Source organism: Triturus cristatus, chromosome 10 (genome assembly GCF_964204655.1).
Source record: "Triturus cristatus chromosome 10, aTriCri1.1, whole genome shotgun sequence".
NCBI classification, from domain to species: Eukaryota; Metazoa; Chordata; class Amphibia; order Caudata; family Salamandridae; genus Triturus; species Triturus cristatus.
In genome coordinates, this window is record NC_140593.1 from 134,344,756 (window position 1) to 134,370,395 (window position 25,640).

Sequence of the window (25,640 nt, forward strand, 5' to 3'; positions counted from 1 at the left end):
TGGCTGGGGAGGTGGGTAGCCATAGTACAACATTAAACCCCCGAAATGCACTGCCGAAAAAAGCTGGGGTTGACATTAACAATTTGAAAATATTTTGACCAATTTCCCGGCTTCCTTTTCTGGCCAAAGTTCTCGAGCAACACGTGCTCTGAATTCTCTCGTCCTTCTTGGAAGACCATCAGCTGTTACACACATGGCAAGCAGGATTCAGGGCCCATAACAGCACTGAGCTGGTGATGCTCTCGGTGCCTGATGGAATGAGGCTGGCAGCTGATAATAATAATCCCTCTGCACTGATCTTATTAGATCTCTCAGCCGTGTTTGACCCGGTGAACCACGCGCAGCTGCTGGCCCGTGTCCGACGGCTGGGAGTCACCGGGACGGTCCTCCAATGGATTACCTCCTTTCTGGAGAATCGGTCTCAAAAGGTCCAATTAGGAGAATGTAGGTCCAGGCAGTGTGTCTTGCGCTGGGGGGTTCCACAGGGCTCTGCGTTGTCCCCCCTGCTATTTAATATTTACCTCCAGCTGTTGGTAGAAGCTCTGGAAAAATTAGACTGTCAGGTGTTCAACTTCACTGACGACACCCAGTTAATTGTGCGAGTCGATAACTGTCCCCAGGCACAGCTCAATGTCCAGAATATCCTCCGGTTTACCATGAACTTGATGACCTCCTATTCACTCAAGGTAAACCCGGATAAGACAGAGGTGCTTGCTCTCACTACAGGGGTCTCACCTTGGTCAAGCCTCTTTTGGCCCCAAGAATTTAGCACCACACCGATACCAGTGCCAGCAGTAAAGAGCCTGGGCATCAAGCTGGACACCAAGCTAACCCTTAACAATCAGGTGTCTGCTGTAGTGGGGAGCTGCACAGGCCTGATCCGACAACTCCGGAAGCTCGGGAGCCTGTTGTCATTTTCCACCATGCGTACCGTCGCGAGGGCCCTAATCCTGTCCCAACTAGACTACGGTAACGCAGTATACACAGGACTTCCTGACAAACTCCTGGGGAAACTTCAGGTGGTTTTAAATGATGCAGCAAGGCTGATTTTTAAACTGCCAAGAAGAGCACACGCCACCCCCCTGCTACAACAGTTACACTGCCTCCCTATCAAGCAGAGGGTCAGGTTCAAGGTTAAAGCACAGTATGGAGTAGCGCCCAAATATATCAAGAACCGTCTGAAGCCCTATGTGCCGGGACATCACCTCCGGTCATCTGAGACTAACTTACTAGCCTGTCCGCGCTTTAATAGAGCTACAATGGGGGGGGGGCGGGCTTTCTCAGTTGTGATTCCCCAGATCTGGAATAAGCTCCCGGACAATATGCGCAGAAACCACTTTACTTCCATTTAGGACAAAACTTAAAACCATCTTGTTTACCGAGGCATTTGGATAAATCCACCCACCGTGCATTTAGTATCTTCGGGACTAGGAGATTCCTGGCTCCTGGTCCACGCTGTAAGCGCCTAGAGACCTTTGGTGATTGGCGCTCTACAAATATAATCTAACAATAACAATCAACAATGATGTCCTTGATCATATTCAGTAGGTTATTAACTCTTTGTCTTAGTAACTGGAGCCCCGCAGTGCTGAGACCATGGATGTTAGTGCTCCAGAGCATCCTACTTTGTTAGGTAGAGGCTGGGGGAGGTCTCATGGAATGATTAGTCTGGATCTTGACACAAATTCCTTGTGTATTAATGAGGTGTCTTTATGAGACTACCTAGCTGGGAGAGCCACCTGCTTGACCATTGGTGATCAGATACGCAAGCTGTTTCCATGTCTGTGAGTCATGAGTCTTGGGAGATATCTGGTATACACTCTTAACCTTTGCTGTGAATAGTGACTGTATTTTGATGCACCAATCAGCTTACACAATTCAGAGGCTAATCTGGACTATAACCTGTGAAACATTAAAAATATGTTCATATATACCTTCTTGCTGGATTCAAGCCCATCACCTGCAGGTAACAGTGGCAAGTGTCTATCCCATTAAACCGCCTTCCTTCCAAGAGCAGGGATTCTGATGAGACATATATTTCAATCAGTGGAAGTCCAGACTCATCCATAGTTTCGACCACATTACTCTCCAGCCAGCAGGACTCCCTCTGTTGCAACCACAACAGTGCCTTTCCTTTGAATTTTGCCTTCTCAATTTTCAGCAAGGAGCCCCAAACTGTACCATCAGGATATAATGGACTTTTCTGGATAATTGCCACTTCCTTCCTTCGTGCCTTACTGAGGGTGACTCTGCCAGGCCAGATGTGCGGATGTGGCATTGTTGCCTTCTAAACGGGTGTTCCGCCTTTCCTCTCGTGCATGGATGCAGGGCAGATAAGGGGAAAAGTGGGGCATCTTTAAATAGAGTCCAGGATGTGATGGAGTCCACCACGGATATGGGAGAGGGATGGCTTGTGCACGGCTTGCTTCATCTGCAGCTGTGCAAAGAGCAGGGATATCACAGCTGGCTAAAGATCCTCTGTGGGCGCATGTACAGCAGCAGCTCAGTGTGCCACCCCAGGAATAAGACCATGGAAAGGGTGGTGACCTAGATCTGAGGGCGGTGAGCATCATCAAGTGTTAATTGGGTGCCTGGGCAAGGTGGGGGCTTTTAACTGCCTCACAGCATGGGTAGGGTACAGAGGCACTCATGATTTTAAGTACAAATAAACTATATAAAATTATATATATATATGTTTTTGCTAATGACTAATGTTGAACCTCCTGACAAATGTACCAATAACAACTCTATCCGTCTAATCCGGTTAGTTTTTGCAAGCTTGCTCCTCCCCCTCGTTCTTATCTACCTCGTGGACTGCTTTCACATTAAGAAAGAAAAAGTGACATCATACACTCACATATATAACATTTCTGTACGTTCTATAACAAGGTAGGAAGAGGGGGCACTGAGGGGTCAAGCAAGGGAGGAATGTACTGAGATTAAAGTGGCACGGGATGATATTGCTATGAAATGTATCTTACTGGATTACTTTTGTGGTCTCTTTCGATACCCATGTGTGAGGTGACTTCTTTAGTAATTGGATCTGCGTCAAAAGAATTTGAGGCACAGGCGCTGAACAAGGCACTGAACTAGCCAATTAAAATCCTTTAGGAGGTGGTAACACCGGGTCTTGCTTATATAGTGGCCGCATTGGTCATTTTTATGCAAAATACACAAAATTCATAAATTTGCATAAAAAGTGACGACATAGTGTGGAAAATTGTATTTAGAAGCACAATGTACTTAGTACGCCTATCTCACTGCTGAGGAGAGGCACATAGACAAACCTTTGTTTTGATTCAGGACATGTATTTTATTGCACCATGATGACAGTAGGATAGCTCAGCGTGCTAGCACCTGCCAAGTGACTTCCTGGTTGCAGATTTGAATCCTGATAAGCCAAAAATCAGTCTTTCATCCTTCTGAGGTCTATAATTGAGTCCATTCACTTAGGTAATGCCCATCTCCGAGATCTGAGGGGAGTACAAAGCAAAATAGTTGACTTATTTTGACGAATGCTTTCAAACAAAATCATACAAATTGACATTACTAAAATGAATGATTAGCAGCACAATCATTAACAGGAAACACAAATATATCCTATCACTGCATGTTGCACATTCCACAGTCCGTTAGATAATAACTTGCAAAAGTGAACTACAACATATTTCATTTGCCTTAGTTATTCTGAAAATATTAAAAGTTTCATAACGTGTAAACGTTCTGTACTTTTGAAAAATGTGTTTGTGTTAAGAATAAAATCTTGCTAGGCTTTAAAAAGTTCAGATCTTGCAAGATACCCTTGATAAGGGAACTACTGATGAGGATGTAGAGAAACAGGGTGAATGGGGTGGGGAGGTGGCACACTCCTTAAGCAGTGATGCAGCGGCTGGCTCTATAGCAAGATACACCGGGTTCAGTACATGAAGTACATATTTGGCCACCTTGGGTTGGCAGGAAGTAAGGAGAAAGTATTGCCAGTTTAGCTGACAGATGCATGGACCTTGAGGTTTAGGAAGTGGAGGTTTGGAGCTGGCCATGAGCTATGGCATTAACCAATAAGGATATAAGATTTTTACCACAAATGTGTTTCTAGCTGCATTGGATGGATGGAAGGAGTCAAGCCCACATCGCAGCGAACAGGAGTGGGTGGTGAGGGTACCAATGTAATCAGACTTCAGGTTTGGATATCTGCCTTCTTGATGTCCTCTGCCAAGTATCTGCATTTTGTGATTTTGATGGTGGCATTACTTTTTCAGCATGCATGGACATTTTCGTCATTTGATTTTTCTACACGATTGGTAGTTTCATGGCTTTAAATTTGCTGTCAAACCAATCTATGTGAAACACTCTTAATCGGGTAGATTTAGGGATAAGTGGGGATATGTTACTCACTGTGTGTGAAAAAGAATTAAACATGATATTGCAACCCATTTCCTGGGAAGAGAAAGAGGAAAGAACAGTATATGCCGTTTCTGTCAGTGATGATGTAGATTTTGCATTTTAAGATGGGTATCTTACGAACACTTGCAGGAGGAGCAACTAAAGGTAGGGAAAAGACAATTGGGCAGATATTCCCAACCACAATGTCAACATCCTTACTGAATATGGAGTCCAGGTCACAGCCTTAGATATAGGTGGGCTCATCAACAATTTGAGGAAAACCCATATCAGTGAAGGATGAAAGGATATGGGTCCGCCTGGACATCGGCCCATAGGTTCAAGTCTCCTATAACTGCTATACGGGGTGTTTTTATGTGACTGGCCTCCTCCAGACCAATTAACTTATTTGTTTGTTCCAAATTCCTTCCTGGTGTCTGGTAGCAAAGGAGAAGTATTGTATTATTCCCAGGGGAAGAGACAAAGTTTACAGCGAGGTACTCACTCACTACCTTTTGGCGGTGTCCGGGATGAAGGAAAATAAAAACACAGGCCCTCGTTAAGAGTGGCTTCATGATTTTGATGGGACCTCCCTATCTGAATTTGGAATTTTTAGCCTTAACTCTGATTTAAGCTCGTGAAAACAACTGAAAACTCTATGTGAAAGACCAGAGGAAATGAGGAATTTTGCAGCGTGAATCTTTCTGGATTCACTATGCTGTGCATTATTCCGCGATCTTGTGGTTGGGTCCGGATTCGTAGTCTTTCTTTTTTTTTTTTGTCGTAGCCCAGGTGGGCGTCGACGTCCCACCATTTGGTGTACCTCTCGTGACGTCGGCACGCTTCCTGCGGAAGTCCCACCTTGGGTGCGCCATCTTCAGATTCTTTTTTCCGCCGTTGGGTCTGGATCGTCATCGAGAAGCCTCAGAGTTTGAACGAAGGAAAAGATAAATACGCGAGTTTCATCGAAGAAGAAAGTATACAAGACTACAGAGAAGAAGAACATACAGCTGGGACGACGAAGAAGGTGGAGTTCCACGAAAACTTCGACGCCCATTGGAAAATGCGCACTCAGAGACTCTGAGCGCAATGGACAAGACACCATTCAAATTCTGCCGTAACTGCCACCACAAATACGCGCAGAAGGATCAGCATCCAGTCTGCAACCTTTGCCTGCCGATCGACCACGTGAGCAAGGATTGCAACGCCTGCACCGTCTTCACGCCGAAGACGCTCCGAGTGAGAGAAAGGCAGAGAAGAGCCAACTTCAACATGGAAGGCAAGGGTAAGGCCCCGTCGCTGTACGAGCTGGGCCTCTCCACCGACGATGAGGACAACATCGCCGAAGGACCCGACGTCGCTGGGCCTCTCCACCGACGATGAGGACAACATCGCCAAAGGACCCGACGACTTCACGGTCGCAGAGACCGATAAGAAAACGCCTGACTAGGTAGGAGACTCTTCGAGTACGAAAGCCCCGAAAGGGCCCCGAAAATCTGAGAGTGACTCTCGAAAAACAGAGTCAAAGTCCTCGAAAGGAACACCGGCGCCGAAAATTTTGACGACCGCAAGTGGATCCAAGGACGAAAGGCCCGGCGGATCCTTCGAGAAGGACTCCCAGGTGCCGAAGCCCGCCGAAAAGCAGGGTTCGTCGAAGCAGGGCCTCGAGGTGAGCCGCCCGACGACGAAGGAAAAGGCAGCGTCGACGCAAGCTCCGTCGAAGAGACCAGCGCTCGACGCCGATCCCGCCTCCGAAATGGAGAAGAAAAAGAGAAGGCTCGAGGTGGAGATGGAGAGTATCCTTCTGAGGAAGAAGGAGTTCAACGAAAAAATGAGACAGTACAAGATCCCAGTAAGGCCGCCGACCGAGGTCGTCGAGGAACAGGAGGACTTCGACACCGAAGATCTGTCGAGAGATCCTGAAGAGGAGGAGGAGGAAGCCTACTATGAGGGAGAAGAAGACGAGCAGCAGTCGATCTACGGCTCAACGCCGTCGAGGACTCAGGAGATGGAATGGCAAGACCTCGACGCCGAAAGTCCCGAAGAGCCCGTGGAGACATACCCTTCGAGGCCTTCGCCGCCAGACGACATTGGAGCATACAACATGGTCGTCAGGAGCGCAGCAGCGGCCTTTGGGGGTGAAATTGGACGAGGAGAAGCAGAAAGCAGACTTTCTACTGGAAACACTGCTCCCCATCCAGACTAGGAGCCAGTTCCTCCCCATGCTCCAAAGCGTGATGAACCAAGGGAAGGAGGCATTCAAGGAGCCCGGAACTTGCAGATCCATCACTCCAAGAACAGAAAAGAAGTACAAGCACTCTTCACAGGATCCTCCATATATCAAGGGATCAGTCACAGCTGACTCCATCATTGCTTCCACGGCCAGGAAGAGGGCCAATGTGCCGGCTACCTCAGGGCCGCCTCCCGACAAGGAGAGCAGAAGAATGGACCTCACCGGGAGGAAGGTGAAGAGAAATGCGGCCATGCACTGGCGCATGGCCAACTCCAATGCCCTTCTGAACAGGCACCAGCACCAACACTGGGACGAGATGGGAGACCTAATTAAGCATCTCCCAGAGCAGTACAGACCGAGAGCTTCCCATCTGGTCGAGGAAGGCAAAAGCATTTCCAACGCATGCATTAAGACAGCATTGGACGGGGCAGAGACATCTAGCAGGCTGATGGCTATTGGTATCACGGAGAGGAGGCAAGCCTGGCTCAGAATTTCTGGCTTCAAACAGGAGGTCCAGATCAACATACTGAACACACCATTCAACGGTGAGACGCTGTTCGGTGCCACGGTGGACGAAAAACTCTCCCAGCTGAAGAAGGAAAATGAAACGGCTAGGTCCATGGGGGCCCTGCAATTCAGAGGGATGCGAAGAGGCACCACAGCTCGGAGATCCTTCAGAAGGGGAGGAAACCAGCCGGGAACATCACACCAGACTTTCCAGCAAGGACAGCAGGGTGAAGGTCACAGCCAGCAGGGCCAGCAGAAGCAGAACTGGCAGTACCAACCTCGGGGCCAGTCCTTTCGCGGGAGGGGAAACGGACGTGGACAGAGAAGAAGAGGGGGAGACCAACCCTCATCAAAGTGACTTCCATCGAAAGAAGAGGCTCACCCTCAGGATACCCCAGGGGGTGAAGCGCATAGTGAACACAGTAGGGGGGGTTCACAAACCAAACGCCTACGAACATGCAACACCAGTAGGCGGAAGACTAAAACTTTACCTTCAACAATGGCAAAAAATAACATCAGACAAATGGATTCTGAACGTCATACAGTACGGGTACTGTATAGAGCTAGAGAAAAGACCTCCAGACAAGAAACCAAAAAGAAGGCAACGCTCCGGGCAGGAGCTTGCTCAACTCAAAAAGGAGACTCTGCAACTGCTCCAAAAGAAGGCCATAGAACCGGTGCCATACAGAGAAAGGAACAAGGGAGTGTACTCAAACTACTTCCTGGTCCCAAAGGTGGACGAAACACTAAGACCCATCCTGGATCTATGGTTCCTAAACAGATTCATAAAAACTCAGAGATTCAAAATGACATCGCTGCAAGAAGTGCTGCCCCAGTTACGAGGAGGAGACTTCATGTCCACGGTGGATCTCAAAGATGCCTACCTGCACATCCCGATGAACGGTGGACACAAGAACCTGGTAAGGTTCACCATCAACGAGGATCACTACCAATTCACAACCCTGGCATTCGGCCTCCAGTCCGCGCCAAGGGTGTTCACAAAATGCCTGGCAGCGGTAGCAGCATACCTACGGATGGAAGGGATCCATGTATACCCTTACCTGGACGACTGGCTAATCAAAGCAAGTACTCGCGACAAGTGCGAGGAACACGCAGAAATAGTGACAAATACACTAACAAGTCTAGGGTTCTCGATTCACTGGGGGAAATCATCAATGGAACCAGAACAGGTGAAGATCTTCCTGGGGGCACAGATCAACACAATAAACAACACAGTCATGCCCAGCAACAGGAGAACAGAAACCCTGCTGAAGGAGACACGTCTCTACCAGAAGGGGCGAGCTCTGACAGTGAGAACGGCGAGCAAGATCATGGGGATGATGGCGTCATGCATACACCTAGTCCCCAATGTACGCCTACACATGAGACCATTCCTAGAATGGCTGCAACAACAATGGTGAAAAGCAAACGGAAGTTGGGAGGATCTAGTGGTTGTAACGCACGCAGTGCAGGAAGAGATAACATGGTAGAACAGGGAAAACATCACAACAGGGAAACCCTTGACACCTCCAAACGCAACTGTGACCATCACCACAGACGCATCCCAGAGGGGATGGGGTGCACACATGAACAAGCTCAGAGTGAGAGGTCTGTGGACTCCAACGGATGCGGTCAAACACATCAACTACCTGGAATTGAAGACCGTACTGCTAGCCCTGAAGGCTTTCCAGAGGCAGCTGTACAACCAAAGAGTGTTGATACAAACAGACAATACTACAACGATGTTCTACATCAACAAGCAGGGAGGAACGCAATCGTTCCCCCTATCCAAACTGGCTCAGGAGATCTGGAGATGGGCAATCCCACTGAAAATAGACCTGCTGGCCATGGGCAATCCCACTGAAAATAGACCTGCTGGCCATACACCTTCCAGGGAAGGACAATGTGGAAGCGGACTGGCTCAGCAGGCAGACTTCGGCATCCCACGAGTGGGAGCTCAATGGATGTGAAACGCAAAAACTATTCAGAAGGTGGGGGAAACCTACAATAGACCTATTTGCAACACGCCAGAATGCAAAATGCCAAAACTTCGCATCCAGACAACCAGAAAAACAATCCCAGGGGAATGCCCTATGGATAAGCTGGTCAAAAACATTTGCCTACGCTTTTCCACCAATACCACTGATGCACAGGGTACTCAACAAATGCAGGACAAGCAACATGACGCTGATCCTAGTAGCACCACAGTGGGCAAGACAAACGTGGTACTCTCAGATAGTGGAGATGGCAGAGGGCCCCCCACACAAATTCAAAAAAATCAAAGACTTACTCTCCATGCAGAACGGAGAGGTTCTACACCCAGAGCCAGAGAGCCTCAGTCTAGTGGCTTGGCTCCTGAGGACCTAGAGTTCACACACCTTAAGCTACCTCGAAGCACTATGCGAGTGCTGCGTGAGGCTAGGAGGCCAACGACACGGAAATGCTATGGAGATAAATGGAAAAGGTTTACTATTTGGTGCACCTGAAATAAACTGCAAAACAAAATGACCAAGTAATCAACGGTGCTTAGATACCTCACACACCTACTAAAATCTAATCTATGCTCGTCGTCACTAAGAGTCCACCTAGCGGCGATTGTAGCGTACACACGAGGGGAGACGGGAGGAAGTTTCTTTACCTCTCGGGTAGTAAAGAGATTCCTTGAGGGAGCTAAAAGATTAGCACCACCTAAAAGAATGCCGCCGCCGGCATGGAACCTCAATTTAGTCCTGACTGAACTCATGAAGGCGCCCTTTGAGCCCATACACAAGGCCTCTCTACAAATGCTGAGCATGAAAACAGCCTTCCTGGTAGCAATAACATCGCTACGCAGGGTAAGCGAACTGCAGGCGTTAACACTACAGGAGCCCTAAATACAGATCCACAAGGACAGAGTCGTCATGAGGACGGACCCACACTTCATGCCAAAGGTGGTGTCCGCTTTCCATATGAACCAAACCATTCAAATACCAAGTTTCTTCCAAAACCCAACAACGGGCGCAGAGAGGGCACTTCACACTCTCGACGCCAGAAGGGCGGTGATGCACTACATAGAGAGAACTAAGGAACACAGGAAAACAAAACAGTTTTTCGTGTCATTCGCTACCAGTTTCCTGGGTAGACCAGTGACCAAGGGCACCATCGCACGATGGATCGCGCTAACAATACAATTCTGCCACAGGCAGGCAGGACAAGAACTATCGGAGGGGGCACAGGCACACTCCACAAGGAAGAAGGGGGCAACAATTGCCTTTCTGGCAAACACGCCCATTCAGGACATATGCCTGGCGGCAACCTGGGCTTCAGTACACACGTTCACTAAACACTACTGCGTGGACATACAGATGAACAAGGAAGCACAAGTAGGACAGAAGGTGCTCCAACATATATTCAACGACCAACGCTCATCTTCCACCCAGCCGCCACAAAAATAGCAAACCGCTACAAAGTCTATGCACAGCATAGTGAATCCAGAAAGATTCATGCTGCAAAACGAATAGTTTCTTACCTGTCGGTGTAGTTTTGCAGCTTGAAGATCTTTCTGGATTCACTAGCGGACCCACCCACCTCCGCCAGAAAGATGAGGCAGGAGAGCAAGGTGGAATAACAAGTGAGGTTGAGAAAAATAAAATACTGAAAAGAGACTTGGAGAATAAACAAGACTAAAACCGCCTGGGGTTAAATAAAAAAAAAAAAAAGAAGACGACAAAGGAACAAAACAAGGGAAAAAAGAACCCGAAGATGGCGCACCCAAGGTGGGACTTCCGCAGGAAGCGCGCCGACGTCACGAGAGGTACACCAAATGGTGGGACGTTGACGCCCACCTGGGCTACGACAAAAAAAAAAAAAAGAAAGACTACGAATCCGGACCCAACCACAAGATCGCGGAATAATGCACAGCATAGTGAATCCAGAAAGATCTTCAAGCTGCAAAACTACACCGACAGGTAAGAAACTATTCGTTACCGTCCGAATCAGACATGAAATTAACAATTTCCCCTGCTAGTTCCCAGTCTGTTAGTGGGCCCTGAGGGCGAGACCCATAATGGGCAGTAGTAAACGCATCTCCCCCACCCCCTGCCAACCCCTCCCCCGCCCCTTCCCTGAGCTACAGGTAGATATCTGTAACTCCCAGAGTGGGGCTAAATCCAGCATATATTCCTGGCCACTCCTAATTACGGCCATAGTGAGTATTTTTTAAGCACAATTGTCGCTGCTTCCTCTCTTCCATTGCGGCTATCCTGCTGTAAAATGCCGCTGCCCATGCCTCACCCCTTTGTCGTAAAAGGTATGAAAAAGAGAGAATAATATAAAAAGTCAGCACTATAATAGCAATATGTTTGCTGAGTACTATTCGTAGATTTAAAATCACCAGGGAAGATAAACGCAGGAAACTAGAACAACTTCCTGTTTGAAGATGTAAGGGAACAGCTCGAATTCACATCCAAGTTGTCCGTTCACTTCGTAAATAAAGTATGCGAGTGCGTTGTTTTATGTACACTGAAGACTTGGGTCCTTTCCTCTAACCCTAGTATTTTACGGTGTACAGTGTGTGCTTTATATAAAGGAAGAGGGATTTCTAGTTACTAAGTTCACGATATGTGCTTCTGGGCAAAATAACCTCAACGTGAGTCTGTTGCCACTTCTGCAGTCCGTGGGAGCGCCTAGAAGTATGCTAAACGCTTGTACAATCTCTGAAAGTAACAACTCACTGATCAGTCATATTAGGACAATGCACCAATTAAAACTTTCATTGTTTTTCATTCGGCAGGAGAGGGGACAATTATGTGGTAGAGTTGGCTAAATTATACGGCAAGAAAAGGCAAACTATGCAGCATAATGCAGCACAGTTTGTGTTAGTATTACTTCATTATTTTTTATGTTGTTCTCACTTTAACACTATTTGGGTAAATGTTTGACCTCTTAGTTCCACTGTGACACCCAAATAGAGAAATAAGTAACAGAAAGGTGACCAATCAACAGGAGTGGCTCCTCTACTAGGACAGAGGAGCGTTGCCCCACTGCCAAAAATACCCCCCAGGAGAGTGCCAGCGATGAAAAATAAAATGGTAATAAAGTTAGTTTATTACAATTTAATTTATCATCCACCCGTCTTCAACAGAGTGTCAGGACAGGGCGGGGCCATTGCTGCTGAGTGGCTGCAGTGATCTATGCACTTTAAGTGCGCATGTTTTTTTGACCGGCTGTCTTGCGACGGCCAGCCAGACATGCGCATTTTAAACTTCTCTAACCTAGTATTCTTAGACAGCTCCTCAGGCCTCCAGCGCTATTGCAAGCCCTGAGAGAGGCCGCTCCCTCAAATCCAGGTGCTGCTCTCATGCTGATACCAGCTTTTTATTTACACTCACCCCTCGCCTTGTATGCATGCATGTACCGACCACACATTTGCCCGCCCCCCTCACTCTGCCTATTTGCCAACCGCTGCTGACAATCAACCTTTGCGAAGGGGTTTCCACTGTGCAACACCATGTGTTGCCGTGCTTTTAGTAACTTTTGATCAGTTTGAGCAAGAAACACATTTTTGTTGTTGAAATCTGTAGCTTATGGAGTAGATGATGTATTATGTGGCAAATCCATAACTATGCAGAAAAACGCCACAGCCGCTAAATCATATAATTCCAGGGGATCTGATTTTTGTTAACAGTCTTTCTATATTAATTACTATTTCCATCCATGCCCTCGCATATTATTCACAGTTTGAAAAAAATAATGAAAACCTGCATCCAGGGAGCAGCAAGGTGCTGTGCAGAGATCACTTTTACTGTTGCAGGATTACCTCGGAGGTGCTGTGCATAGAACAGCACTGTGCAGTCTGGTTCAAACCGGATTACAGAAGCCAGACTATGACGGTAACATATACTTGCAGCAATATTAGACAGCACACCGAAAAGGTGATTTCAATATAAGGTTTTCTGACTCCTAGGCACCACCTTCTGCACCTGACTCTGTTAGTAGCGTACACGAGCAGTCAAAGCTCCCTCGGAAGGAAGTGTGGATACATATCAGTGAATACGACTCATAACTCAACATGTATGCAACGCACACAATAAATCAAGTCCAGTAAAATACTTATTTTAAATGAAAGAAGAATTTAAAATTCTAATTCTACACATGCAAAGGTAAGCAACATTAAAAAAGAAACAACACAGTTCCTCCTTGAGGTATGCACACTAGTAGTTGTCAGGCCAGCCCCCCCACCCCCGGCTACTAAGTTCCCATGTAACAGGTGTGTGTTATTCCCCATTCACATGTGGCAACATCCAGGGAATGTAAACTACTTTGCCCTGTTCATGGGGTTTCCCCCTCTTGGAATCAGTCAATAAGGTGTAGTCCCTTAGATTCAAGTAGGGTTCCAAAGGCGGTATATCCCCCGGAGCCTGGTAGGCTCAATTCTTGGCTTACCCACTCCTGGCAGAGATGCAGTGTGGTCCTGGCCCGGATCGGCAAAGTTGGGCTTTACACATTCACAAGCGCAGCTCCTGAGCCGTGCTTACCAGCGTCCTGACGATCGGGGTTACTCCAGCTCCAGCCACACGCAGTAAGTCTTTTGTTTTTCCTTGTTCAGGGACGAGGGCAGTCTCCTTACTCAGGCGGTAGCTTCAGTGGCGTCTCCTCTGTACTCGGGGCTCCTTGGATACAAAGCCTCCCTCGTCTTGGTTGTTCAGCAGTTTAGGGTCACGGGCAACGACTGGGCTCTCCGACCTCAGCGTTTCGAGCGGCCCCTCATGGCATATGGTGTCGCTCCCATGAACCTCAGTGTCCGGTCACGCTGGCCTCCGGTTGTTTCTACTGTGGCTCCTCCTGGCATAATGGGTTGCGGCAACTTCCAGCACACGGGTGACGGCCCGATCAGTGCAACACAGTTCCTTGGCACTCTACAGCTCTTCCTGGCACACGGGGTTGCCAACTTCCACAACGCTGCACACGGATGGCGGCCCGATTGATGCAGCACTCTCCTTGGTGCACAGCGGTCCCTCCCGGCATGCGGGGTTGCCAAACTTCACAACGCTGCACACGGGCAATGGCCTGATCAATGAGGCACTGTCCTCTTACCTCCCTCAGGAGCCACACACATCTGAGCTCCCCTCTGGATCTCGCTCCCTCACGCTCCTCTACCTCACAGGCACACCGGTTTTGCTGGGCAGGCAGGTACTGGTGCGCCAGACTCCAGGGCAGGTGGTCTTGGTTTCCCTGGATAATGTTCCTTCACCCAGCAGGGAGCCTAGCAGACTATGCCCCTCGTCCTGGTCACAGGCAGATGTCTTGCAGAGCTTCTCCCTCTCGTACAGCCCGGCTGGCTGGTCAGCAGAAGTCTAAGTATCCGGTCTCAGACTCCCCTACTTATAGTTATTTTCCTGACACTAAATGTGATTTAGGGTCTGGAACTTTGACGTTTTATGTTGAGTTTCTGCTTCTTTGAAATTGACATCTACCCTTTTCCTCTTCCTCCTTAAGGATGTCTGTCACATCAGAAGCTGTTTACCCACAACCAGATTCATGGGAGTGGCCAGAGTTCCCACCCCGATGTCAGCCACAGTGATAGGTGAATCAAAGGTTAATCCCTGGGCCCTCAGCCCTAGCCCTTTCATGATTCTCTTATCGGTCCCATCACCCTCTTCCTGAGACGTGTCCAGGCCCTTCCCTTGTGATCTGCCACTGAATCAAAGAGCCCTTTGAATTAGACAGGGAGAGCCTGGCTCCCCCTCACCCCATGATTGTCCCATCCAGCTTACAGGAATGCAGCAATACACCATTCTGTCTGGGAGAGATTGCTCTATTCCCCAAAATGGAACCCAAGGTCCTCCTTGTAATGTACCAGTGCAGGCACTTCTGCACTCAGCATACATTTAGCACACTCCACTGTCTAGTACTGCTGTGCCAATGTACCATGGTACCACCAGCATTTCCACATGCAACACACACACTTAGTCTGCACACACTGTTCAAAACTACAGTCTCTCTGTACTGCAGCAAAGTGTGTCACTCTAAACCCACCCTGCCAGCGCACACACATTTACCATGTGCACGCTGTCCCACCTTGCACCCAGGGCGGGACTGGCCGTTACGGTGGGCCAGTGTTGGGGCCGTTTTTGGGCCCGTGGAGGCCGTTTTTGTTTCCGGGGCTGGCAATATCGGCCCCCGTAACAAAATCAGCCGAAACTGGCCCTAGCAAACAACTTGACCGCAACCTCCCCGCACCTCCGTTAGGGGGCCGGCCAAGCAGTATGCCAGAGCTGGTTTTGGTTCCCAGTCCGGCCCTGCTTGCGCCCTCTGTGTAGTGTATGACTTGCGCGCTCACATGCACTCAGCACATGTTATCACCACTTACACACTTCTGCATCAACCTGATGTAGGCCAAGGGTGAGTGAAACACACAGCAGTGGAACTTTTAAAAAGGTGAGTGAGCCTGTAGGCCTCGCTCCAAGGCTACAGGGTAAAATGGACCTGTTCACTACTACTGGTCAGCACACGGTTTGCTGCCATCACCACACTTGTGTTGTTTAACTCTTGGTGAAGGCATTAGCCTTCTACCTCTATAAGGGTAGCGCTTTGGGTGCCCCTACAAGTCCAACAAGACCGCAATCCATGAGACAAGCCTATGTCATGGCGCACACGCATAATCCGTGTTCGCCTATGACAAAAAATCTGCATTAGGGAGGATTCACACAGCAATACAGTTGGGCACTCAGGGCCGGGGTACACGTCTACCATTCAGACTACTTTTCCGTCCCAACAGTACATATATCATATTTTTCGGGCAGGCGTTAAGCTAGGGAAAAGCTTTGTGGCCAAACCCCAGAATAAAAACATCCCAACTGAGGAGAGAGAAGTTGAATGCTAGGCATTCACTTAAGAAGCTTAGATTACCAACTGAGAGGTCAAAGAGTAGATGGCGCATGCGCAGAACGGTAAAAATAGTTTATTTGGGAATAAACGTCCATCAGATGACTTCATAAGCCGATGGTTTTCAGGCTGTTCAAACTCTGCGGTCAGGCTCCATGGAGCGGTGTTGGGGAGCACGGGTGCCAGACTGTTTAGTGTTGGGGTCCAGGACATGCGAGTAGCTCGTCGAGGGGAGAAGACCCTACTCTTGTACAGTAGCGTAGCCTAGAGCTAGGGAGGAAATGGGTGCCCCAGCAGCTATTGGAATTATAAATTGGAGCAGTAATCGGGGTTCAGTAGGACCCCATGTGCACCGGCGCCACTGCACCTGTTTAACCAATGGAAGTTACACTCCTGCTCGTGAACCTGATGGGCCACGGGAATGAGCCCTAAATGACTGCCATCCCGCACCCCAGAACCCTGGATAAGGCCCTCATTAAATTAGTATATAGCAACAAGCAACCAGTGCCAGACTTCCAGTCTGCCGTCCTTCACTCCCAAAAAACAGGGAACAAGCGCTGAGAAGCAGTCGGGGGACCACACAGCACCGTCAGTGGTGTTGCTTCATGGTGGTGGACTGTCCCCCCGTATCATTCCCTCCTTTGCAGTCTTCGCTGATGTCAAAACTTTGCAATGTATATTTTATTGAGGCAGGTAAATAGTAAATACATGACTTACAATGCATGCTTTCATTCTGGGGTCTCCAACCTTTCCAGTAATAAGAGCTACTTATGTTTGATGAAAGCCATCCCGAGCTACTAATTATCATCACTGTTAGTGTTCGACCACTTGTGACAAGATTACGTTAGTGGCCATCCTTTGCAAGATTACCAGCAGTGATGACCACTGTGCAAGTTTGCCGGCAGTAATGCAAATCGGCTCTGTCAATTTGGAATGCCTCTACAGGGATAATACATACCAGCCACTGCCGCAATGCCCCGGCACCAAGGTGATAATATTGTATTAAGTCCTCTCAGCACCACATGATTTACCACTCAGATATCCGCTTTAGATATATTTTGGAAAATATGAGATCTGAAAATACACATTTTCTTCTTGAATTCACACTTTTCAATTTTATTATACATATGTTAATTTAACCAAATAAAAGTTTCTAATTTAGTAGTCTGGGATGCACACAGGAGAGCTACTTACAGGTAACTGGAGAGCTGCCAGTAGCTTACGAAACTACTAGCTGGAGAAGCCTGTTTTAATATGTACTTATATATTGGGAAAGCAGTGAATGGTTTAGGCAATTAATGAATCTGTGTTTAAGAAACAATGCATGTGTCAGAAACATTTAGTCATACCTGCCGTGCAATAAAACACAAACCAAGGATTGCCAATGCTGGTTTAAACAGGTCAGCGTTGCTGGATGCTGTTGGCCTTTATATTTAAAATCCACATTGTTAATATTAGTGATGACGTGTCATGTTAAATGCACTTATTCCTGCATCCTCATCACCAACATTATTATTATTAGTATGAGCGTGCTACGACATGGGCGCCGTTTTGATATATAGGCTTCTCATTGTTTTGTGATTAGATTATGTTTTTATTAGCGCTCTAAAGTGGACCAATATAAACATACAAAAATCAACTAGATATTCTCTTGAATGGAAGTGGGTAGTGAACATTTAAAAGTTAATTAACTAATATTTATCACGGTCTTTACATATTTACCATGTAAAGGATATCCATTTTTTATTAGATAAGAGCTTATAAATTATTCCGAATGGCAATATTTTATAATAAAGCGGCAAGAGTGGATGGTGCATTTGAAAAGGGCCACTTTGAACAAGGAAACCAAATAATTCTGGTTTAATGAGATAAAGCTTTGGTGGTACAATTCTGTGGCATCAGAGGCTGCTTGAAAATGCAACTTTCCTCATATCTGGACCTCCTCCTTTAGATATGCTCATCATTCTTGTGCTAGTTGGGGTGGATTAGTATCCACCAGTAGTAATAAAAGCACTATCTTGTTAGGTCCAGGCAAAGGTTTCAGTAATTTGAACCTGAACTCAACCCCTGGTAGCTATAACACACAGCAGACAGGCTTATCGTAAGAAACTGTGTAAAGCATTTAAATGTACCAAAACAGGTAAGAAGTCAAAAACACAATGCAATAAAAATCCCACTTCAATTTATAAAAATAGAGAATAATTTAATGAACAAAATGACAAAACAGCAAAAAATAGCCATTGGTTTTAGCCAAAAATAGTATGTGACCTTCTAGCAATTTGAAAGTAAACATATTGATGCTTTGGAGTGACATCAAGTGCTCTTAAACCACTCTCGACAGTCTGCGCCATAGTGGGAGGTGTGCTTTGATGAGGTTGCATGCTGTAGTTGCAAAACTCATATTACCACTCAAGTTCTCAGTGTTCACATCAAGGAACAAGAACGTCCTGCAGTCGCACATTATATTTCAGTTCTTGCTGAATAGTATCTGTTCTGAGATGTAAATCTGCCGAAAAGTAATACTTTGTGAAGCCACATTCAAAGTGTCCTTCCAATCTAGTGAAAAAAGGCAGTTTTCTTCTCTCAGTCCTGCACGGCTAACCATCACCTACAATCGGCATTCTAGAATGTCCTTTCATGAGGCCTGCTTGGGCTTTGAGACCTACTGTGATATCATTCACTGGATGGCCCCTTTAATATTCAAAGAAGAGTAGCTGGAACGGTAAAAGTTAGGGGGACGTGCATGATATGAACCCTGTTTGAAAAAATGTTTTTTTAGAGTTTTATATAGCGCGAACTAGACCCGAAGATATCGGGTATCAGAGCGCTTTACATAGCACCAGTTTTGTTACATGAGGACACATTCTTTTTTTTTTTTGTTAGGCACGGGGAGATTAAGTGATTTGCCCAGAATCACAGCATGTTTAGCGTCGTTGCCGAGACTCGAACCCAGTTCCCCAGCTTCGACGTTGACCGCTCTAGCTGTAAGGCTACATCCTCTCCCTTCACCTGTCATGGTAATCTAGGTAGGTGCTGAAACCAACAGGGATGTAATAACACTATAGAATGGGCGGGGCTAACTAACTACAATTACGCCTACTAATCACATGCCTGATGATGGCAGCATCTGCTCTGATGGCGCATAATTATCATCCACAGAGGCACAAGGATTCGTATCGGCAGTGACGAGACTTGGGGCCAGATGTACTAAACCCATGCGTTGCCGTCCGTCACGCAAGGCGACGCATGGCAATGCAAGAGCTTAAGTGATGTTCATTAAGCCTTGCAATGTCCCCTTGCATGGCTGTGTGTGGCTTCCCATGCATCCACCCAGGAATTTTGGCGCATTCTCAGAATTACTAAGGGTAGTAAATCTGGGATTGCGTCAAAATGCTACACCATCCCCATAGAGGCGTAACAAAATATATTTATTTCTCCTCGTTATTTCCTTTTTCTACACAAGCTGCGTTTTGCAGCACACGTAGAAAGAGGAAAATTCCCTTGGAGATTATTTTGAGCAGGAAGGTGTTCACACTGGCACCTTTCAAGTCATGTATGAAACCTCGGTGCCCCTCTACTTTGCTCCAATCCTCCTGGCTGTTGATATTATCACCTCTATTTCCATATTGTAACAGAAAATGAGCAGGCTGGACCTTCTTGAGTGAAATCCGCTCTCTGTCGGTGTCTGCTCCCAGTTAATATGGCCGCCGCTGTGGTTGAAGAGAGAGGATCAGTACATAATAGAGAAGTGCCGCTGGGCAGCTGCCCCCGCTCAGTCAGGGGGTCACTGCAGCTGCGCGAGCAACCAGCTTCGCCGCCCCTCAATTAGAACCGCTAATCCTGTCGCTGCGGTCCTCTGTTGGTTTGAGATAGCGAGCCGGCATTATCTGAGACGCGGGGTTTAAATTTGTACGAACCCTGCAGATTAGCCCTTCTTGGTTCTCCTGGCTGTGACAGAGGGGATGTGTCATGGCTGTAAGAGGCTTGAGGGTCAGGGCAACTAAAGAGAGGGGTGCGGGGGACAAGACTAGGTCATTGTGCCCCTTAGCACAGACTAGACCTGCTTATACAGTTCAATTGGCGAAAAACAGCTTTGCCTATAGAGAGACCATGAGACTGCTGCCAAGAAGATTTTGTGGACCTGCACATGTGGCTGGCTATGCCCTGGTCCTACTGGCCTCATGCCGGTGCCCGATGGTCGGGCAATCTTGTTCTCCTATGGATCTGTTTGCCTCTGATGAGTTGACAATTTCATTTGTAGAGGGAAGAGGGCAGGTCAGTGCCTGGTCTGTCTTCTACCCTGGTGTATAGCCTACCAGTGCACATGCAGATGGTGTGGTGCGAAGGGGGCAAGGGCAGCAGATAGTCGCCCAGGTAACTATGCGCCCTACTCCTCACACAATTCCTCCAATCTTCATGCCTTGCCCAGGAGTTATGCATAAGATCCTTCAGGTAAACGTTCAGTCAACATTCACGCAACCGTCCATAGATAAACCCCCAGGATATGTTTTTGCTGCATACTTCTTTAAAAGGATGTGGGGTGAACGAGGCTCCCAGAGCACCCGGTCTAATGATCCATTTAATATTGCAGACCAAATTAATGTGTAGTGCTTTTCAACACAACTTCACCTGAAGACAATCTATTTTGCCTTGGAGCAAAATAAGCATTGGCAAAGAATCTCCCAGGTGCCTGATGCTGATCGTGAAGTAACAGATATGAAACAATGGCTTTTGCGTGTTTTGAACTAAAATTGAGTCCATTTCACTTACATTTTTGAAAAGTCTGAAATCAGCGCCGAGCATATTTCTAACTGATATTCCCAACTTTTAGGAGATTTGCGAAAATTCGCCGGAGTGTGCATGGATCTCCGTGGCGCTCCATTGACCTGCCTCTGCTCCTGCAGATCCTGCTTGGAGTAATATTAAACCTGCTCATTGGGACATATTGTCTTTCTTTTTTCTCCATCATTCTAGGCATTGAAGCCCATTCCACTCTACCTCATGTTTGATGTGGATCCCCCATAAACATTACACACCGGAAATGCGTGTGCACCCGCCGTGTTTAAAGGGAAGATCTACCAGGTGTTTCCAAGCTGGGAATGGCTCTGCGAACTGTGTGTGAACACTTCCACAAAGCCCAGACTTTGTGGGTGTCCCAGATGGTTTGCATGGGCATCCCCCTTGCCCTCGCTGGTTAGTACCCAGACACCCCCACCCATCCCATGATCCTACGCTTATTACAACCACAATTCCACCCTACTGTGACCAAAAATCTACACAGTTCCTAATTTTTTCCTCATAGTCTGATTGTGAAGAAAGAAATGTGGGGCCAATGATTGGCTGTCAACAGTGGTTCCATCCACTGTCTTGCCATGAGGGAGCCATCAACAGGTTCTTCTTTGTGGCAACTGCAAGCGCGTATGAATGCCCTGATCGCAAGTAGATGGAAGTTGAACGCTTGGAATGCTTTCAGAATTTGGACATGTTAATCAATAGAAGCCAAAACTTCTCTTGGTCGAAGCTCGCGTGGTTCTCGAATGCCGCAATCCTGATTTACGTCTTGTGTTGGTTAAACGTCAATGATGCTACTTCCTCTACAAAACTCCCTACGTCAGGATGCTGATAGGGAAATGGATACTTCATCAGTTGTACCTTAAAATAAGACATATGGTCAGCACACCACTTCCTTATCCTTGAGGCCTATCATTTTGATCGCTGGAGAGGGAAGGCGATGAGATTGCTCCTAAGTCTCATTGGTCAAGTCTAAGCATCCACGACTTCCGGTTTCAGGTTTGGTGTTCAGTGGTCCTTGGCATGTGACTGCAGTAGTGGTCCTTGGCATGCGACTGCAGTAGTGTGATGAACAATGGGATGACTGCACTCTCAGACTTTTTTCCTACGCACACAACCCCATGTAAGGATCCACGTTCTGGGCAAAAGCAGGCAAAGGTTTGCAGAACTCCACTCATTATCGCTCAACATTACCTCGCGATGCTCTGGGGATTCTGCGGAGTGTTGCACAGGATGGTTTTGCACAATGGTGGTCTTTCTGCCTTTCATGTGAGACTTGCTGCTCGTGCTTCCGGCGTCCTACATCAATTCCTTGGGTACTGGTGGGCCTGGGGAGAAAATACAGGGCTGAGACGCTTCAGATTAATTAAAGCGGACAGAAAATTACAATTTTCAACTGCCCTCGAAACTTGTAAAATAAAACATGATATTCCTTTAAAGTTTAAAATTGATTTTGCCCTTGGGCAGGAAACCCATCCAAAGTTATATATTCAGTTCTTTCCAAAAAAAGAAAATGAAAAAGAGGGAAAATGGAGCGAATCAGCCCAGTCAAGTGCAAGGAAGACTGCTTTGTCCAATGCTTTCTGTAGACGCCGTTCAGAGTCCTGGATACTTGTGAAGTCACCCGAACATGATGCTGAGAGCACGCGTGCCCTGAGGGCGCCGGTGCAATGTGTGGGGAGGAGTAGAGCTCTGGCTGCTGGTCGGTGGTGGCGTGGAGTGGTTGGTGGTTTAAGGAAGGAGGGTGCTCACCAGCCTCCTGGAGGGGGGGCTGATCCAATGCAGCAGGAGGTAGAAAGGAGCTTGGCTGCAGTAGGCGCCTCCCCTGGAGTTCGCGCAGGGATGCCACCCGCGTTATGGATGTGTGTTAGGTGAGTCTGTTTCACCTTCTGGCCAGTGGTGCAGCCTGGGTGCCCAGCACCATAATGCAACTACGAAACATGGGTCTCCTTCACCTGTGTGGATAGTAAAGTACAGATATAATTGTTTTGTAGTGGGCCCCGCATCTCTCTGGGCCCTGGTACTACTGCACCTTCTGCACTAATTATAGCTATGCCTCTGCTTGGGGCTCCACCTTGATATGGGGGCAATAAAATTATAGATAGCCCTGGCACTTGTATTTACTGCTGAAATAGGAACAAGTCAATAAAGCATGTCCCAGGATTCCTTTGATGGATCCCGCAGAGCACTTTACAGCATGCTGAAATGTTCAGCACTTAGAACACCCCTCATCATGGGTCAGTGATTAACTAGGACACAACTCTGTCCTCCATTAAAAAAGAAAAAAATGATTTGCCTGAAAATATTATTGTTTTGCGAATCACAAGGTTCACTGCAATGGCGATCACGGAAGCGTTCACCTGCAGGGGGACCTGAGGAATGTTCTGCTCCATGGCGACTACAGTAGGTTCTAGGTGTGATCTTGGACGACATCTGCCTGGGAATGCTGGATTAGCCCTGCAAGCCTTAACTGAGGCCACTTTTCCTGGTGACAAAATAGCACTGAGCTTATAGCATCAACAAGCCTTCCACTAGGCCTGATGTTGACAAGACTACCGAACTAGCCCCTGCTTCTTGACTGGCGAGGTCTAATCTTGTTCACTTAATATCACTGATGCTTTTGTGAACAAACAACCATCCTGCTGCCTCTGGAAGACCTATCCATCCTTGTATCCCCTTACTTCTTTATCTAGGATATAATCTCATGCCAAATATTGTGGCAAACGTATCGGGGCCAACATATTGTGAAGTTAAGTTTACAGATGTAAGCATAGGTTTACCCTTCTTAACTCTGCATATATGTACCTTGACAATATTATCTTCAAGGTATGTAGATGTGGAGTTAAAAATAGTAAATCTATCCTTCTCTATATGCGCATACCTTCTCTGTATTATGGCCCTCTATATTTTTGTCACAACATTTTTGCCCTACAGTTTTTCTGTCTTCAATATTCTGTGATACACCCACAAGGGAGGAGGGCAGATATCTCTATTGGAATGCCTTCTAGAATGTTTGGCGCAGCAATGTTTACTTTTGCTTAGATTTGAAAAAGGTATGTGAACTATGTGCTTTTGCCTAATGTACTTCCTGAGCTATGTCTGTCGTGGGCATTGCTGTGTGACATCATTACGCTTACAGGCAGGCGCGATGAGGGATAGCAGAAGCACAAGCTGTGAGCCATATTCTTACAGACTGTAGGACATTATTATATGACCAGGTTCAGAGTACATAACAGACATTGATTACTAAGGAGCACTATTTCTCTGAGCAATATGATTGGTTGATCCATGCACCTCATGTTCTAACATTTAGTAAGAGGTTGCTTCACAGCGCATCTGGGCGTCGCGACTCTCAAAGTCTCCAACTATGATGCCCAGTGGATTCACAATGAGGAAGCGCAACAAGAAATGTGGTTCATGTCTTCTTGAGCAAGATATACTAAGGGCTGTGGCAATGGTGATCTAGCTGTTCCACCAAGAACATTCTTTTAACATGACATCTTTCCCATTGCAGGTTTAGGGTAACCACAGATACAATAAAGAGGAGAGAAGGGGTGTCAGAGCACAAACATAGGAATGGCAATCTTTGAAGTTGATATTTTTCCCCTCCATATTAAACGATTTGTGCTGTTTGCCTCTGTGTAGGACGCCCGGCAGAAGTTTCGATCAGTTTTGGTGGAAGCAACAGTCAAGCTCGATGAATTGCTTAAGAAGATTGGGAAGGCAGTAGAAGACTCCAAGCCGTACTGGGAGGCGCGAAGAGTGGCCCGACAGGTAAGCACATGAGTGTACCCAGTGCGCAATGGGTGGTGTGAATCCTTCTCTCGCACGAGACCCGCCATTCTCAAAACTCAGTATTCTGAGAAGGAGTAATTCAAGACTCGTAAAGATAAAATCCAAACATCTCCTCTATTCTTTGCCTCAAAGAGAAACCTTTGCTCTGTTTATGGATTATTTTACCAATATGAGGCATAAAAATATCTCTTCGACCAGTATTGTGCCAAATAACCCTCTGGTTGTTTCCCTTGCTGCTACATTTGGTGAATATCCCCTCTCCTAGGTAGTTGTCTACATCACACGTTAACTTGGTTCGTCCATTGACTTCAAACAAAAAGCTATTACGTCTCTGTTTCATTTCTCATGATGGTTGAGCACTGACGGCCACCTTTAGGTTGTTGCATCTCCATATTCCAAACCACATGTAATCGTTGTAATGGTGATGAGGCTTCCTTTACAGAACAATGGTTGTCAAGTCAGCTCCTTCTATTAAGCACTTGACAAAATATTTTGGTGGGTCGCAGCAGTCAATTTTAGGTTAATGTTCTGAATAAAGAGTTTCACAATTGTCAAACACTGGTAATGTGTGAGTTCTGGGGCTTCAAGATATCATACGTCTGTGAGTCAGGATGCACATTCATCATTTAACAAAGTGCTTTTAGATTGTCCTTGGAATTATATTTGGTAGCCACACCAGGACAACTCGAAGCCTTTTAGTGCTTTAGAAGACCAGGTATGCCAAGGAAACAGTCGTAGATTCATACAGCCCTTCGCTTCAGTCTGTGTCCCCGTCCTTCTGTCCACCTTGAAGGCCATTCATGAAAGGGATAGTCCTGCTGGTGAGACTTACAATAATTGTTACCTCCTACAACACCCCAGGCCTGTGGGCATTGCTATATTTGTAGAGGCTTTATCGGCACAGCTGGCCAACCGCGTGAAGAATCACGCCCACAGACACCATCTTCTTTGCTGGAAGTTTGCAGATCTCTCCACCATCAAGACTTTGACCTCTTCCACGCTCCATAGTGCTCTTATGCCACCATCTGGTAAACTGCAGGGCTTCACAAAAAAGTTTTTTAAATGCCTC

General features: G+C 47.0%; 1 protein-coding gene across 1 annotated transcript in view; it reads left to right on the top strand.

The window, feature by feature from the left end:
* Positions 1 to 25,640, top strand: part of SH3BP5 (SH3 domain binding protein 5) — a 225,354-nt gene that overhangs the window by 84,643 nt on the left and 115,071 nt on the right. Inside the window, exon 3 of the mRNA XM_085630638.1 lies at positions 24,422 to 24,550. Coding sequence (XP_085486764.1) covers positions 24,422 to 24,550 — 129 coding nt within the window. The remainder of the gene's footprint in view (positions 1 to 24,421; positions 24,551 to 25,640) is intronic.